Source organism: Zosterops lateralis (assembly GCF_965231275.1).
Source record: "Zosterops lateralis genome assembly, chromosome: 2".
NCBI classification, from domain to species: Eukaryota; Metazoa; Chordata; class Aves; order Passeriformes; family Zosteropidae; genus Zosterops; species Zosterops lateralis.
In genome coordinates, this window is record NC_139763.1 from 14,180,102 (window position 1) to 14,197,364 (window position 17,263).

At 37.1% G+C, this 17,263-nt stretch overlaps 1 protein-coding gene across 5 annotated transcripts in view; it reads left to right on the plus strand.

The window, feature by feature from the left end:
- Positions 1 to 8,242, plus strand: part of KLHL15 (kelch like family member 15) — a 28,360-nt gene extending 20,118 nt beyond the window's left edge. For all 5 annotated transcript variants that reach the window (XM_083884650.1, XM_083884648.1, XM_083884649.1 and 2 more), the window contains one exon: positions 1,616 to 8,242. In XM_083884650.1, the coding sequence (XP_083740776.1) occupies positions 1,616 to 2,725 (1,110 nt within the window). In that variant the 3' untranslated portion in view covers positions 2,726 to 8,242. The remainder of the gene's footprint in view (positions 1 to 1,615) is intronic.
- Positions 8,243 to 17,263: the final 9,021 nt, after the last annotated feature.

The window sequence follows — 17,263 nt, forward strand, 5'->3', positions numbered from 1 at the left end:
TTGTCAGAATTCAAGTGGAGGAAAAAAAAGTGTAAATATAAAAAAATCAAGTCACTGTCACTCTTGAGCTATACATTGCTTTACAACAGTAGGTTAGTATTTGGCTGGGGTTTTTTTTGAAATCTGGTGCTTCAAACTGTCTCAAAAATTGTGCAAATTGTGTTCAATAATAACAGTTCAAAGATTTTTTTTTAAAAAATCATTCTTTGACAGCAGAATGTCTTAATTACTACACAAGGAAGAGATGATTAACAGATGGCTAACAAAATGTTAATGGTATGTGTTTATGGAACAAGCAGCTACTTTATTCACAAAGTATAAAGAACATTAATTTCCAAATTACTTTCCATATATGTCAAAATTCATACCATCACCCCTGAGGCATTTGTTCTTTGGGAGAGACTATAGGAGGAAGTGGGGCAAGATACTTAGATATAGTAGCTCCTGGTGTTACCTTGTGATCACTTGAAATTTCAGAGTGGACTCAGATTTTTTTCAGAGCATTGCTTCTTCCTTAGAGGTGGTGGTGCTAAAGGCTTTCAGTCTGTTTGAAAGCAATCCAATTTTATGTGAAAGAACCCAGGATTTAGGATCAAATCTGATGGAGGATTTGTGGATTTGGCAACATCTAGCAGGTTTTTATTTGTTTTAGAAGTGTGATTCAGAATGCTGTGTTACTCTGTACAGGAAGAGTGAGGCTTCTGAAGAGATTCCCACGGTGAGCTGAGGACTGCCCTGAGCTAGATTAATTAAAATGTTCAAGACAGGGATATGTTTAGGAATGTTCTCAGGACCAGCCTCAGGCACTTAAATTGGCTTAGATAGTAGGAAGGGTCCCAGAAAGGAATCCTTATTTTCCCCTGTGCTTACAGCTTCAGTGAAACTGAGCAGGGATGGCTCTTAGGTTGTAACTCTCTCATGGGAAGTGGAAGTTCAAACCTGCCTCTGCAATTTACCAAAGAAATGCACAACCAAAGGATTATAGGTGGAGATGTTTCCGTGTGTTAAAGGCATGTGTTAACATGTGGAGACTCACAGAGGGGAAACCATAAGGTTGTCATCATGATGAGTGGTTGGTGCAAGCACAGATTCTGAAGGAAGGCAGTTTGGTACCTTCCCTTCCCACTCCATGGCAATTAATTAGCCCTGTGAGTAGAGCCCAGTATTTGAGAGCTCAGGCTTCATTTGTGAGAATTCAGAAAAAAAACAGGCTAGAGTAGACCTTGGTAACTATAGAATGGGTATGTAGAGTGTCTTTGAAACCCAGGAAAAGATGGAATTTTAATTTGGGTACTTTATGGGTTAAGCAGAAGACAAACAGAAGCTTTTTTCAGGAGGAGGAATAATGATTTTTAGGCTTGGGGATTTCAGTTGTGTCTAATTCTGCATGCGATTATTCTGCTGAAAATGTTAGTCACTGCTCTTAATCATAAAATTGCCTTCTGGATTTTGGATCACAATACATCAGTTTAAACCTTCATGCATAAATGCAATTGCTCTCAGGATTGCCTGAATGAAGCAAAGTAAAATAATCTTCTAATGACACATAGTGATTTAGATTTTCTGGATTGTTTCTCTTGGTCAGAATTTTAATATCTTTTAAATGTATTCATAGGTAAAAACATCAGAGTTTTACCGATACTCCCGGCAGCTGCGACATGAGGTTGACCAAGCCATGAATTACTTTCATAGCGTTCACCAACAGCCTTTGATGGAAATGAAATCGAACAAAATTCGTTCTGCCAAACCCCAGACTGCAGTGTTTAGAGGAATGATAGGACACAGTATGGTAAACAGTAAAATTCTTCTCTTGCACAAACCGAGGGTGTGGTGGGAACTAGAGGGTCCTCAAGTACCTTTACGACCAGACTGCCTTGCCATTGTAAATAACTTCGTGTTCTTATTAGGTGGGGAAGAACTGGGGCCAGATGGTGAGTTCCATGCTTCATCCAAAGTGTTTAGATATGACCCAAGACAGAACACTTGGTTACGAATGGCAGACATGTCTGTGCCACGCTCTGAGTTTGCTGTTGGAGTGATTGGCAGGTATGTTTATGCAGTGGCTGGGAGAACCAGGGATGAAACGTTTTACTCAACTGAACGGTATGATATCACTGAAGATAAATGGGAATTTGTGGATCCCTATCCAGTCAATAAGTACGGACATGAAGGGACTGTGCTTGGTAACAAGTTGTATATCACTGGTGGAATTACATCATCTTCAACTTCTAAGCAAGTGTGTGTGTTTGATCCCAGTAAAGAGGGGACAGTAGAGCAGCGAACACGGAGAACTCAAGTGGTCACTAACTGTTGGGAGAACAAATGCAAAATGAATTATGCAAGATGCTTTCACAAAATGATTTCTTATAATGGTAAGCTTTATGTCTTTGGTGGTGTCTGTGTGATCCTGAGAGCCTCCTTTGAATCTCAAGGATGTCCATCTACAGAGGTTTATGACCCCGACACCGATCAGTGGACCATATTGGCTTCTATGCCGATAGGGAGGAGCGGTCACGGGGTGGCTGTTCTGGACAAACAGATAATGGTTCTTGGAGGCCTTTGTTACAATGGTCATTACAGTGATTCGATTCTCACTTTTGATCCAGAGGAAAACAAATGGAAAGAAGATGAATATCCAAGGATGCCTTGCAAGCTAGATGGCTTACAGGTCTGCAGCCTGCACTTTCCTGAGTATGTTTTGGAGCATGTTAGACGTTGCAGCTAAAGCAGAATGAACAACCCAATCAAATACAAAAGAGCTATACTAATTTGTTCAAAAAAATTCCAAGCCAGTTGAATTCCTGCAGAGACATTTCCTTGGGTATGAGAACAACAGCTAAATGCTCAAGAGAAGCAGGTTGTATGGGAGTGTACTTACCAGGTTTATTAGAAAAGATGATCGTTGGTCTGACCTTGTGAAAGCTTTGTTGTGGGTTTTTTTTTTTTTTTACAGCTCATCACCTGTACTTGGGTACAACCAGGTATAAAGTAACAAAACCAAATCATTCCTGTATTTTATGTTACCTTTTAGATGCTTTTCCCATTAACTGCAAAGTACTCTCAAATCTACTAGGCTTTTTTTCCCCTCTTATTTACTTTGAAGAAGAATTTTAACCTTTTGCATGACCCTTTTCCTGGTTTTGTATAGTTGTACCAGTAAGTCTGCCAAAATGCAAATTACACATTTTCTACTAAATTGAAAACAAAGCATTTTTATATTCAAAACACTATTTCTATGCTGCCTTCTATTGTCTGTGTTGTGTTTGTTGGTGAGTGAAAAAAATGTATACACACATGTGCATACACTGTAAAAACTGTATATAAATGCATCTTTTTATGTGCAGTTGCAATATTATATTTTAACTAGTGCACAGATTCAGTCATATCTGTTGAATTTAAGGTATTCTTTCATGAGCTAAATAATTCAAAGTTCTTAAGTAAAACTGGAAGCCTCATTTGGTATCAAACTATCTTATCTTTAGTATATACTGATTGATTCAGTAACCTTAAACTCTTTATATTGTTGCTACATAATGAACTGTTGGTTATTTGTTATTTTATAAATTATTTTTTAAAAAGTAAACTCATTTTACCTGAGTTTCTTTTTGGTTTCAACGTGCTGCCTAGTTTTCTTTTTTCATTAAAATAGAAAACATCACTAAGCAAATGCTCAGTACTGCTGCAACCCACAGTTACTTTTGGAACTGGATACTGATATGCTACAGGTTATTGTCAATACTTTGCTTATACTTACACTTCAATATGAGTATTCATATTGAAGTAGCATAATATTATTATTATTATTATTTAATTATTAACTGTTAAGAACTACTGTGTTTTGAAAATATGGAGGTAGATGATTGGTTTGTCAGTATCATTTGTTTCTTTTATAAAAACCTACACAACTATGGCTACTGACCTTGGAGTGCCTGAATAGAGATGGCTGGTCCAAGAGGGCTTTGACTATTCCATTGTGTTAACTTGCAGGTATGAATGACAGCAGATTGGTAAGAATTACCTGCCAAGACGTAAGTAATAACACTAACTGAATTTTGACTATCTTTGTGGATGTAAATTAGCCACTTCTAGAACCCAAAGGAGAGATTTGGGGAAGCTGAAGGCTCACATGTTGTTCAGATGCTGAAACATGAGCTGCATGTTTTGTAAAATCTAATGCTGCTATGTTTCGTTTTAAGCAATAGACTTTACTTTATATGCAGCAATGCAAAACCACTTCATTCAGCATCTTCCAGTCAGAATTCACTGTAGAAAAGGAATGTACAGTACTCAGGGAGTTCAAAAGAATGCACTTACAAAGGGACCAAAATCACCCTAAATTTTCCGTGTTAAAAATAACACCTATTTGTGTAAATGAAGTTTGAAATAAGAGAGGTTAAAACAATGTGTAAAACTTCTCATATTGTATTCCACTATCTTTGTAGGAATTATGTTCTGGGTTGAAATGTGAGTATTTGGAGCTATATGGCAAGTCAGCAGATTTTTAGTGTTTGTTTGTTGTTAGAAATTATTTATTAACTGAGTATTTTCATATGTTTTTAAAGAAAGAGGGAATGTTTGCCATCATAGCTGTAGTGATAAGTTATTTACACCAGAAGAGACTGGACCAAATATTGATATTCAGCCTTCTCATGCAGGCTAGTTTGCAGCTAAATTTGTGGGTTTTAATAAGAATTTAGTTTACTGAATTAGAAATCTGATTTACTCTCTTGATAGCCTAACTTAAAGCAAATGTTGCTTACACTAAAACCTCAGTTTCATGTGAGACTTGTGTGCACATCACCCTACATGGGGAGAGACAAACTGACTCTGGTAGGTGCTGGCTGTGTGCTGACTGTACATAGTTCATGAAATATTGGGGCACTAGAGAAAAAAAAACAAGGTTGGGTTTTTTTGTTTGTTTGTTGGCTGCTTTTGTTGGGTGGTTTTTTTGGTTTTTTTTTTGTCACCAACTCATTTCTCAATAATTTGATGGACAGCAAGCTAATCCTGTGTGAGATGGCTGTCAAGGGCACATTACAAAGAGTACTTCACTTTATGTGGGGCCAGTGCCATGTGGGGAGCAGCCCTGGCTCTGGCTGTGTGGTGGCCAGGAGTCAGATGTCTTAGGGACATGGCCAAGACTTTATTAAAAGTAATGGGAAGGGTAGGGGTGTCTCCAGTTACATTTTTGAGTCTGCATTTAAGCGCCTTCTGAAGCTCTGTGCACTCAGCAACTGCCACTAAACTCATTGGTGAGTGCTGACACTTGAAAAATGAAGAACCAGATTGGTTTTGGTGCTCTGCTTTTAAGCTCATATTTATCTTCAGGTGCCCAGTTCTGAAAGATCTTGTTCAGGATTGTAATAGTAATTGTTCTGTGAAATTACAATTGAACTTTTGGTTTCAGGTTCTCTGAAGTTGTCTCCACTGAGAGGCTGCCTATAACCTTTCCAGCATTAGGGATGGTTGGAATTTGCTTGGGATTAGAATGGTAGGGATATGTGAGAATGTTTTGTCAATTTACATATCTACCATGCTTTCATTGTTTCAGACCTGAAATATAAAAATTAGCTTCTGTTCTCTTTTATACTGCAGTGAAACTTTTGAGACTGTTACTTTGAGGGATTTTTTTAAATTTTTTTTTTTTAATGTTTGCTCTTAGTGTTTAGTTCCAGATAATTTAGTACCTTAATAGGAACAAACCTAAGATGGCTAATGAGAATTGCCTATTACTATCAAATTTTGAGCATTATGGTCAGATTAAGATGGGTTTTAAAAAAAACATTTAAATGCTTCTCATTTGTGAAGGAAAAGGTAAGTTATGATCTTTGGTTATTAGATTTGGGGAGGTTCTCCTATTCCCATCCCATAATGGAATACCAGCAAATCTAATGTTACCCACATATATAAAATTCAACATATGACTTGCTTTGAAAAGCAAGTGCACTTGCCTTTTTAAAGAAAGGTGGACATAGTGGGCTACAATCTAGAGGGTTTTTTTTCACATCTATAGAAAAAAATGTATCAGCTTCATTTCTTAATTTAGCAGCCAACTTCAGGAGGAAATTTTCTTTTCAAATGAGACAATGGACAAAAAGCACAGTGTTCCTGAAAGGAACCGGATGCTGCCAGTTCCCATTTCACATGCTTTTAGGTCTGTTTTTAGGGGGCAGATATATTTTTTTATAAGTACTGGATAAGGAAAAAATAGCTCACTTTCTGCCACAGAGTGTTGGTAGTTTCATTGTGGGAAGCATCAGCTGGCAAAAAGAAACTTTAGGAATTCTTTTCCCCATGAATTCAGCTGGAAGAAGGCAGACCTTGGTTTTACAGAGGTCCTGCTGTTTCAGAAAGCACTGCTAGCAAGTGGCAGCATATGAGCTACCTGGCAACCTGCTTTTATGTTACTTTCTTTTGAAAGATATGGATGCCCTACTTCCTGCAGTGTGATAGCAGTCCTGTTAGAACTAGCTCTGAGGGTTTGACTGTAATATTTCCTTGGTTCCTGAGATTTGCAGCTATTTATTCTTGAGGCCCTCCTGTCTTAGAATTCCCAAGTGCTGCATTTCCTCATGCTTATAATATGGTAACTACTTGTGTCAGGGATGAAGTTTCACTTGACACCCAGGAAACAAAGGTAAAATTCAGCAGATGCAAATTCAAACTGATGAAAAAAACTCCAGTGCTTAACTCATTATGTCCATTCTTTAGCAAAGGGAGGATAAGTGTTGTGGAGAGACACTAATGGTTTTTTAAAATAATCTTCTAGTTTGTGTCAGCCTCCATATGTCAGTCTTTTTAGAAGTAATGCACTTCTAGAGGTATTTTGCCTTTTTACTATACTTTTTCTTTAAAAAAAAGTAGTGAATTGGCCCGAGATTTTATTAACTCTTCAGGTGTGGACTTCACATATGTGAGTAGTCCAATACAAAGAAACAGAAAACCGTAAGGTACTTCAAGGAAAACATGTAAGCACAAGTGTAAGCCTGTGCTTAAGAGTTTATAGGGTTGGGACCATCAGAGAAAACATCCCTCCTGCTCTCTTGCTAATAAATATATATATATATATAGGTGGTGAAGTTACTTGAATAAGCATCTGTCACGTGGGGGGGTTTACTGAAGGGGAATGGAAAGAACATAACTGGAAAACACATTATCTATTTAAACAGAGCTTGCTGGTGTCCTGTAGTTAACATTCTGAGATTTTCATGTTTGTTAAACAACTTAAAGCTGCTTAAAATAAATACTAATGACTACTTTTGCATCTGTATTCTATTTTTGAAAGTTGGTAAGTAACTTGAAAATTTCCATTTGTGTGGGTAAACATCATAAAACATAGTTGTATGTGGCAGGTGGCAGAAAAACTAATTTGTTTTGAGCACAGCTTTCCTGTGTGTCCCTCTACTAATTTTTTTATACTTCTCTAAGTTCAATCTATGTAATCTTTTAAAAGTAGCTTTCAAAAATCAATTTGAAATACCTTTGGATTAATATTAAGTTGGTAACTAGGGGAAAATAATTTCTATTTGCAGATAGTTTTTATTTATGGCTCTGGTAGAAAAATCTTACTATAAATCTAGGAAATGAAGTGCTCTGTAGACTGTAAAGTTAGCTATATTTAGGGAGGCTTTTATTACCTCAGTGAGACCCACCTAACTTTTATGTCAGTGTTGGAGCAGGTGAAGGGAAGAGTGAACTATGTTTTTATTTTAAATATTTTTCCCTATATATTGTTATTTTTGTAGATCTTTTAAAAATAAATTATTATATGCTGGAGATTGCAATTCCGGTATAATATCCCACAATTCCAGTGTACAATATCAGATTGTTTGTATTGAAAAGAATGTATTTGATAAGTTAACAGGAAAAGTTATTTTCAAACTGTACTGTGTTTGTGTCTAGCTATTGGAAATACTTTTCCTATAGAAAATTAAAATGATATGTATATGACCTCATATATACATCTGGATTAACTGTCTAATGATTACCATAGGGCTGCTATAAACTTGTCTAAGTAATTTAAGAATTGCCTCTTTTTAACTGCTTTAAAGCTTTTTTTTTTTTTTTTTTCTTTTTTTTTTCTTTTTTTTTCTTGTTTCCCCCCCTTTTTTTGGCAGAAGGTAATTTTCCCTTGCTATGTGTGCTCAGACTTGCATATGTGCTCTATTTGGGTTTCAAGCTGAAAAAAATGTATAAAATGTGTATAAAGAAAAGTGTAAATAAAATATTTTTAATCTTTAAACACTCTTGTGTAAACTTTGTAATACTCAAAAATTTAGTGAACCTGGATTATTTTCTCCAGGACTTCAGAGATGACTCAGTTAAACAGGTCTTCAAAACCATCTTGTGTCAATGTTTATGTAAGATTTTGTTCAAGCTGTCCCATCAAGTTGGATGTGCTTACACAAGCAACTTCAAGCTCTTCTCTTCAGCTTTATTTTACAGTCTTCCCAGTTTTAATTGCTGTAGTGTGTTCATCTGTTCACTCTGCATTTCAAGCTTGAACGAATGTTTGGAGTTGACTTGGTTGTTACATTTGCCCCCAATGTGAAGCTGTGAATTTAAACTGCCAAGGCTGAGCAGGCAGGGCAGCCTCTGGTGTTGCTCAGCAGCCAGGAGAGACCATTCCCTGCTCTTGGCACACAGGATCAAGGACTCCCAGACCCTCCCAGACCATGTGTGTTCATCTCACGCTGGGAGCTCAGAGTGCCAGAAGGCCAGGATATACTTCTTAAAAATTCCTGTAACTGGAACGGGGAAACTTCGTTTCAGGATTAAAGTATTGGACCAGCATTCAGTGCCAGGGAGGGGGAGCAGGGTGGGAGGGCAGGTAAAACAGGTTATAATCCTATTTTCTCAAGCAGTCCCATGAAAGCCTTCCTTGTCAGTCCATTGCCACACTTTTCCTTTCTCTGTCACTATTTTGTCAAATCTTTCTCAGATCAAAGCCCCTGGTTTAAAAGTCTGCTGTCAAGAATGCTTGAAAATAACTGTGGTGTCTTTATTTTTTTTTTCAATAGTGAGTTCTAAAATAGCACTTTAGTTTTATTTTAATAATTCAAATTACTTTAAAGTAATTTCCCATCCCCTCCTCCTTCCTCTCCTTTTATAGTAACTTTTCTTCATCTACACAATGTACTGTTTAATGGAAGAATGCTGTGGATTAATTAAAAGGGAGGAAGGGCCACTTTTAATTGTGATATATCCCTGTTTTGAGTTAAAAAGGAGAGCAAATGCATTAGTCTGATACAGTGGATGAGAAGATGACAATCTTTTCACACTGTAAATATTACTTATATTTCTTTATTTTTGCCTTTTTAATTTCCCTTCTCAGTGAGCCAGGTTGAATTTTTGGCAATACCTTTTTCCAAGATGTCACAATGCCTGACTTTACCTATTTGTTAGCACCTCTGTAGTTCATCAGGCATCTCCCACAAAGTTCCCATTGTTTCACTAAGAGCTCTCACACTGACTGGTTCATACCACATCCTTCACTTTTTTTTTCTTTTTTTTTAATATGTGGCCTTATTTTTTGGCAGTAGTTAGTAACCTGTGTTCACTTGTTTTGTATGGTATGAAATTCATGTTATTTTGGCAAAGAGTTTATTTGGTGAATGCCTTCTATATTCTTTGCCATGAATTATCCTTGTTGACATGAAATTCTTAATTTCAACATCTGTTCCCCTTTGTTATAGACTGGGATTTTGGGGTTCTGGTTTTTGTGTTTATTTGTTTCTTATTTAAATCCATTAGCTTCATAATATGGAAAGGCAGTGTTGCTTTGGGTGTTGCACAGATTCTGTATCAGTTCTGTACCCTTTGAGTTCATAACACTCTTGTGAATGGATATGTGATCTCCTACCCAGCCTCCAGCCTGGCAAGTCTTGCTGATGGTTCAGTGTCACCCTTTAACTGAAGCACCACCTGGTCCAAGGCAACTTTCTTGGCATGTGCAAAACCTTCATTTGAGGAAGATGGTAGGGGATATTTGTAAAGGCAGCTTCAGTTTCTTGTTTTCATTGACACTTTTCACTTCTACATTCAATCTATAGTTGTGCTGAAAGGTGCTTAGGACAATGTTTACAGGTAAAAATAAACCTCATCATGATGTCTGTTTAAGAGTGCAGTGACTGGTAAGTCATCTATCCACTGGAATGAATGCCAACATTAACCATCATCTGCTGAGCACCAAACATTCTAGATTGCATGATGGCATGTGGTATTTAAAGGAACAAAAAAAAAATACTCTTTGCTGTATATCTGATGTCTTCAAATGTCTCCTGGTGCTGTCACCCTTGGTAGCATTTCTCATGTATTACAAAAAATGTTGTTCAACCAGTGGTGCTGAATAAAATACCTGTTTTCTAATGAGGTAGAGGGCTTTAATGGTTAACCCTTTTATTGCACTATTTAATTTTACCAGACAGCTATGTCTTTCTTTGGCTTAAACTGGCAGCCTCCTTTCTCACAGCCTTTTCAATACGTCTTCAGGCGTGTTCTAAACATTGCTTTGTTTGGAGTTTGTCATGTATTTCATCTCACAAGTTTGAGTTACACCATGTAATTATTTTTTCTGTGTGAGAATCTTTTCTTTCCTGTGGTGAATTGTACATGGTATGAGTCTGTTTATATGTACTTGAGTGCTATTGATGAGAATTTCTGACTTTACCATTCTTTCTTTGTCAAAGGAATTACATAATGCCAGCAGAAACCAAGTATTTCCTCTGTGTTTAAGTTCTGTCATTTCAGGGTAAAAATTCTAAGGTGGTCAGTGGGTTCCTCCTGTGTTTACCTTCCCAGATTGCCCGTCATACAAAATGCATGGGATTGTGCTTCTGGTGCTTCCCCTATGTTGGTATAGCGATGACCTTTATTTTCACTCCTGGAAAGCAAAGAGTTGCTCTGCTATCATCCCCCACCTCTCAGAAAGCCCTCTTGGCAAATTTATGCCCAGAAAAGAGTCCAAGTTACTTAGGTGTCCTTGGTCAGCTGAGGATGTTCCATAAGATTTACCTTGTGTCACGCATGCTCTCACTTCTTCCTCTGGCTCTTATAGGTAATTCTGCAAGGATTTTTTCATCTAACACAGGTGGCAACTTGATACCAAGAACTGAATTTTAACTTACTGTAATAAAATCCAAAATACCAAAGTTTTGGAAGAAGTTTCAGAGGGCAAAAGCTCTTTTTTTTTTTTTTTTTTAATCTGTCTATTTCTTCTCCTCCTGATTTGGAGTTCATTTATTGCAATCAGGAAGTTACTGTCAAGTAGTAATTTTTCCTAATCTTTCTCCTGACAGATTATCCAAAGCACTGCAAAGCATGTAGTCAGAAGGAAAAAGAAGGTGAAGATAATTAACCAAACTGTAGCTTTTAGTTGAATGACTTTTCATGGTCTTAAAGTTGGGAACTGATCCAATTAACAACCTTGGAAGTGTTTTCTGAATGAGGTGGATTTTGGCTTAGTCTGTTCTCTGAAAACAAGGGCAGTGAGTCTGACCTCTACGTAAGTTAAATAAACTAAATACCTTAGCCAAGGAAATCTCAGTACAAAATTGTTAACACCCGAGTAAGTACAAAATTGTTAACACCGGAGTAATAACCAACTGTACTTTGCAGAACTTAAGCTCCTTAAAAAGCAATCAGTTTCTCCATTTTAGTTTTGTCCTAGCTTTGCTGTGCAGAGATTTTTATTTTTCCCATGGTAAAAATTAATTACAAGAATGTATTTTTTGCCAAACTTGTTAAACAGGGGTGGAAAGCCACAGAGAGATCTGCTCTCAGATCTGCAGCTTGCTTTAAAGTAGGCCAGAACACATTAAAGTGACTGGATGGGTTAGCAATTTTCCAGTACTTTAACTTTTGATGATTTATGCATCTGCTGTGGATGGAAATCATCCAATATCCTCCAGAGATAATGTCTGGAATCAGACATACAATTTACCTGTTTCATATTCCCATTTTCTGTAACAGTGGATTGATCCCTCAGGCTTTCCAATTCATACAGTTGCCACTCTTGATGTTCATCGAACTTGCTCCTATTTGTAACACCCAGTTTCTGGGCCCATGTAATACCCTGCATTTTTATATGCAGAGAGGAGTGAGAACCTATTTAGTCACACTTGAGAAATGTGACATTTCTCTCATCTATACAACAGCCAAAGCAAGCTAAGGCATTGTGTTTTTTGGTGTGCCAGCACCATATGGTACTAATTTATGAGCCTGAGGAGGCAGTTTCAAATGCTTTGCTTGATGGAAGCAGTTAAAAGTAAAGACTCTTGTCAGGCTGTGCCCCATTACCCTGTGCCCCCTCTGTTCCTACACCATGAGCTGCAATCAGGCCAGCCATAGCCCTTCTCCAGAGAGGGGTGAGTAGACATCAATAGTGTCACAATGGAGAAGTATAAAGGGGATAAGATGTGTTAAACAGATAAGGCATCATTAGGGGAAACCTTCCACATGACCAGTTTCATTAGTGATCGTGAGAGGCCCCTGGCACATGTCCTAGAGTTTCCTAAATGCACTTCAGGATTAAGCTTGTGTAAGGTTGGGTGTTGCTCCTTTGTGGCAAATGCTCCCAGGAAGGAAGCAGTAGTGGAAGGTACCAGATATGATGGGTTTTAATGAATATGAGGCAAAGGAATGCAAAGGTGCAAACCCAGCCTAAACAAATGCCATGGTACCACAGAGCAAGGAACTGCAGAAGTGCTTTGCTTTTTAATGAGTATTTTGCACAGAAACCAGATTACGTCCCAAAAAGGGAGTTTTGCTTCCAGAAGGAATGCGTACCTTTATTGAAAATTATTTGGTAGGCCAAAAACTTGTTTAGGTAAATAATGTACTACACTTAGTATACATGCATATTTACGAATATATGTAAATCAATACGTTTACAGGCAAATGCGGTAAAGCTATTCACATCACCTTGCTAAGAAATTAGGAATTACTGTGAAAATTATTTTTAAGGTAAAAAAAAAATCATGCACAAAATATATAAGGACTGGCAAAGGTGCAGGACCTTTCATCTTTTACCCTCAGTTGATTTCCAGAATGTGTCCTGTTCAACTGAAATCTGAGGTGCATTTGAATTTTGAAAGGAGTTGGGCTTTGTTGTGTTGGGTACTTAAGGGCATCAAAAGGTGTTTGTGTTCTCACTGCTATTGGTAGCCTGTTACCTGTGCTTGACTAGCCAATCCACTCGTCTCTGTTGTGGTATCAACAACTTGTTGATAGAACGACAGAAGAATTATTCATTGCAGCTGGAAAGAGTAGCTGAAAAATGTGGAACCAGAGCTACTGGTGGCTGCAGTGAGAAGCCAAGGATTTGAATTGAGGAAGGAATGTTTCGGTTTTTGGCTTTTTAACCATGGTAATATCAAAAGTGAAATAGATGCAGTTGAATTACACTCGGATTTTTGCATTATTTATGTCTCTCTTCTACCTGTCCCTTGTCTTGGATTATAGGATCTTTATTTGGAAAGCACTGATTGTATTTTGGATGCTGTCAAAAGGTGACAAAGGTGGTGAGACAACAGGTGCTAAAATTCAAGTCCTGGTTTACTTCAGATGTGAATGCAGTAAGGAATTTGCTGCAATTAAAGGTAGGTCAGTGGAAAAGCACAAATAGCTCTGCAGTGGCATCTGTTCTCAGCACCCAATTTACTTTCTGAATGTGTGACTTTAGACCTCGTATAGCTGCCAATAAAGTGCCTCTGACAAACGTTGGAAAACGACCCACCTTAAGTGTGAAAAGTAAAAGCACAAGGTAAGTTTCACTCTAAATAAGACAGTATCGTTAAATACAAAAAGCTTTTCAATTTCGGTTTGTTTTGTTTTTATTTAGGAAGTGAATGAAGTAAAAAGGATAAAGGAGTATTGCATGTAGCTTGCAAACTACTCCCCCTTCACAAAGGCATTGTGAAAAGTCTGTCATTGTGCACCCAATAAAAGCCAGTTCAATTAGCTGCCTAACAAATATTCGCTAAAAGTGACAGGAACCTGAGAAATTGATCAAAGCTGTGCTTTGCAGAGCCATCCAGCAAAGCTGCGTCTGACCTGCCCCCTCCCACTGTGACTTGTGTGGGCATTTAGAGCACCAGGCTCACTGCATTGGGTGAAGCTGCTTAACAACTGAAGGTTGAATTTACTGAAGCCCTTGTGGTTGTGTATTTCCTATTAACTACATATTTTCAATGAACTTGAAGGGAGATCTGCCAAACAGCATCCTTTCCACTTAAAACACAACACAAACAAAAAGCTCTAAGAGGTGGAATAGCAGTTTATTTTATAAAGACCTCAAATCTGAATTCTAAACAGGCTGGCAAAACTAGTTGCAAGTCATGGTGTTTCAAAAAAATCGTTTGTTTTAATGAGAGAAGATGCATGGAAAAACATAGGGGGTGTTGGGGTTGTTTGTTTTAATATACAGGAAGATTTATCATGAAGTAGAACATCAACATAAACCAGTCTTCCAGAACTATAATGTTTTCCAGTGATCAGTGTGAGTAGGTAACTTCATTGGTATTTGATGGACAGATGTTACACACTCAGATTTTAACATTAACATCCAACAAATCAATTTATTCCTACAATTATAAATGTGTGGAAAAGAACTATAATTTTATTTGTAGTAAAGGACTGATCTTATTTTCCTGACAAAAAAATAAACTGTAAACAAGCAATCTAATACAACATTATGAAAGCTCAGATCATACTGGCTAAGGCAGAGGATTAGAGATCAAGTTTCTTAAATTGTATTTCTACCTGTGATGTCATAGTTTATGAAGTGTGGCAATGTTTTCAAGCTTCTCTGAGCTGCAGTTATCTGAAGGAAATGTGTCTTTCACAAGTGTTTAGAAAAGCCCATTACCAAGGAGAAAGAAAAATACTGGCATGCAAAATCAAGCTGAAATTTGCCTAGAGGTTCCTACATTAGGAACAGCCAGGAGTCAATCATGCCAAACTTCTTTATTCTGTGGCCTCAGCAGCAGAAACTTCAGCTCCTTTTTAAGCCTGTCTGAGTGTTTTGTACTGCATAATCCATTATGGCATATATTATCCTTGTCCCAGGGATAATTTTGAAGGGACAACCTCTTTGAGCATAAGAGAAGAATATAACTACATGAAAGCAAATATATTTGTATTGTTTTCCCATTTATTTTAATAATATCAGTAGTTTTAAAGATTAACTTCCACATTAACAAAAAAAAGTGCACTGAAGATGCCTGAGCTAATAAAATTACTTGGATTAATTTTTTTTTTTGAAACAACCATCTGTTCTTCAGATATTTATATCCGTGTTACGTAACTGTATTAATAATTGCTGTATAGCCACTACATATAAATTGATGACAAAAATACATATGTGTAACATTTACACCATTTTATGTCCAGAAAGAATTGGAATTTTCTTTACTGTTCACGTACCAAACTTAAAAAGACCGTGTATTTGAGATATTCTTATGTCTGGCCCCTGCAAAAATAGAGGAATGGTCAATCCTACCCATGGCATAGGACTTGGCTTTGGTTGAGAACTAACCAGAACAGGTGCCATTATTCACCTTGATGTCATCAGTCCTCTTGTGGGCTCACCTATAATTTTTAGCTTTGAACATTTTCGTTCTCAAATTCCTTGAAAATTATTAATCAAATGCATCAAGAAATGCAACTGCTTTGCAAACAACACCATCACTCCATATCCTGACAAAACCTCCACAAAATGCTGCAAAATCAATTTTTCATAAACATTTGCCTCACTCTGGCTGCTTATATTCTGTAAATGTAGCTGATTGTGCAAAGCATGGTGCAGTGGAGGCAGAGGGCAATTAGTCTTCCTCACTGACTGGTTACTTAGGTACATTTTAGGTTTAACTCTTCCATGCTAAAATCTTTATAACCAAATCTATAACAAAATATCAGTATTGTCTGTGGGTACTGGAGCTCATCTTGTACCATTTGTTGACAGCATTTCTGCTGTCCCATTAATTTGCCTGTTAAACAGCATTACCCAGTTCTGCAGTGCAATGGTTAAACTTCTTCCTGCTCAGCTGCTTCTGTTAGGTCTATAAAGAATCTGCAGTAAAGAAATACAGGAATTTTAAGAGAGAACAACACAAATCACAAAGAAAATTGTACAAGGGTGCATGCCTTGTTTGTCTTTCCACAGTACTGCTCCTGATGAACTGTTTGCTACCATATTCTTCAGATTATTCACCTTTTGCAGTAAAATTCTTCTAATAACATTTTATAGGACTAACACAGTGGTATTCATATTCTAAAATCAATATTAGCTTATTTCAAGAAACTAAGTTTCTTGAACACCTCCAGGGATGGTGACCACGACCTCCCTGCGCAGCCTGTTCCAGGTGCATTTTCTGACAGAAATTTAGCACTTCGCATTTCTGATATTCATCTCTGTTATAAATGCATATTATATAGTTGGCTTTTTGCAAATATTAACATAACTACTATATGTATAATTGTACTGTATTATGTTTTAATAATAGAGTTTAGAAAGGTAATAAAAGTATATTTTCTGATTATATCAGAGGGTTAACAGTAAAAGACTAGGGTTTTTTAGTCTCTTCTTTGTAATGTCTAAACCAAGCCAGAAGTTATTGGGGGGGGGGGGGGGGGGGGGGGTGTCACCTTGTGACCCTTCATAAAAAAACCTGTTAACTTTCTGTTTTCTTATCCAAATGAAAAGAACCAGAAAACTTCAAGAAAAAAATTATACCCATGTTACCAGACAGAATGGAGCCATCCACAAACAAATCAATCAAATAAGGTGATCAGAGATACTTAAAACTGATTTTAAAAAAATTATGTTTGATTAACATCTATTGAACATTCAACACAACAATCCTTAAATATCAAAGTCTGAAAGAGTAAAAAATGTGCTGCTGACTTTATGCCAAGCACCCTCAGCCAAGAAACTTTTGCTTGTTCTGTCTCCTAATTGTCTATTTTTATTTTTTATTAAACTTATAAAATTTTAAAAGAGAGTAGAACTCGTTTTTCACAATCTCCCACTGAGTTACAAGTCAGTCACCATGGGATGTACACAGGACCCTCCCTTGCTGCAGATGTGAGCAGAAAAAACTCGCACCTGTCCAATTCAAGTGAGCTGGGAGGTGCCACAGGGGATGTAGAGACCAAAGAGTGTAAAAGTACTGAGAAAATGGTGCTTGGTTTTATTTATTTATTTATTTAGTTAGTTAGTTATTAAAATGAGATTAGAAAGGCACAGAACATTATCATACACTAG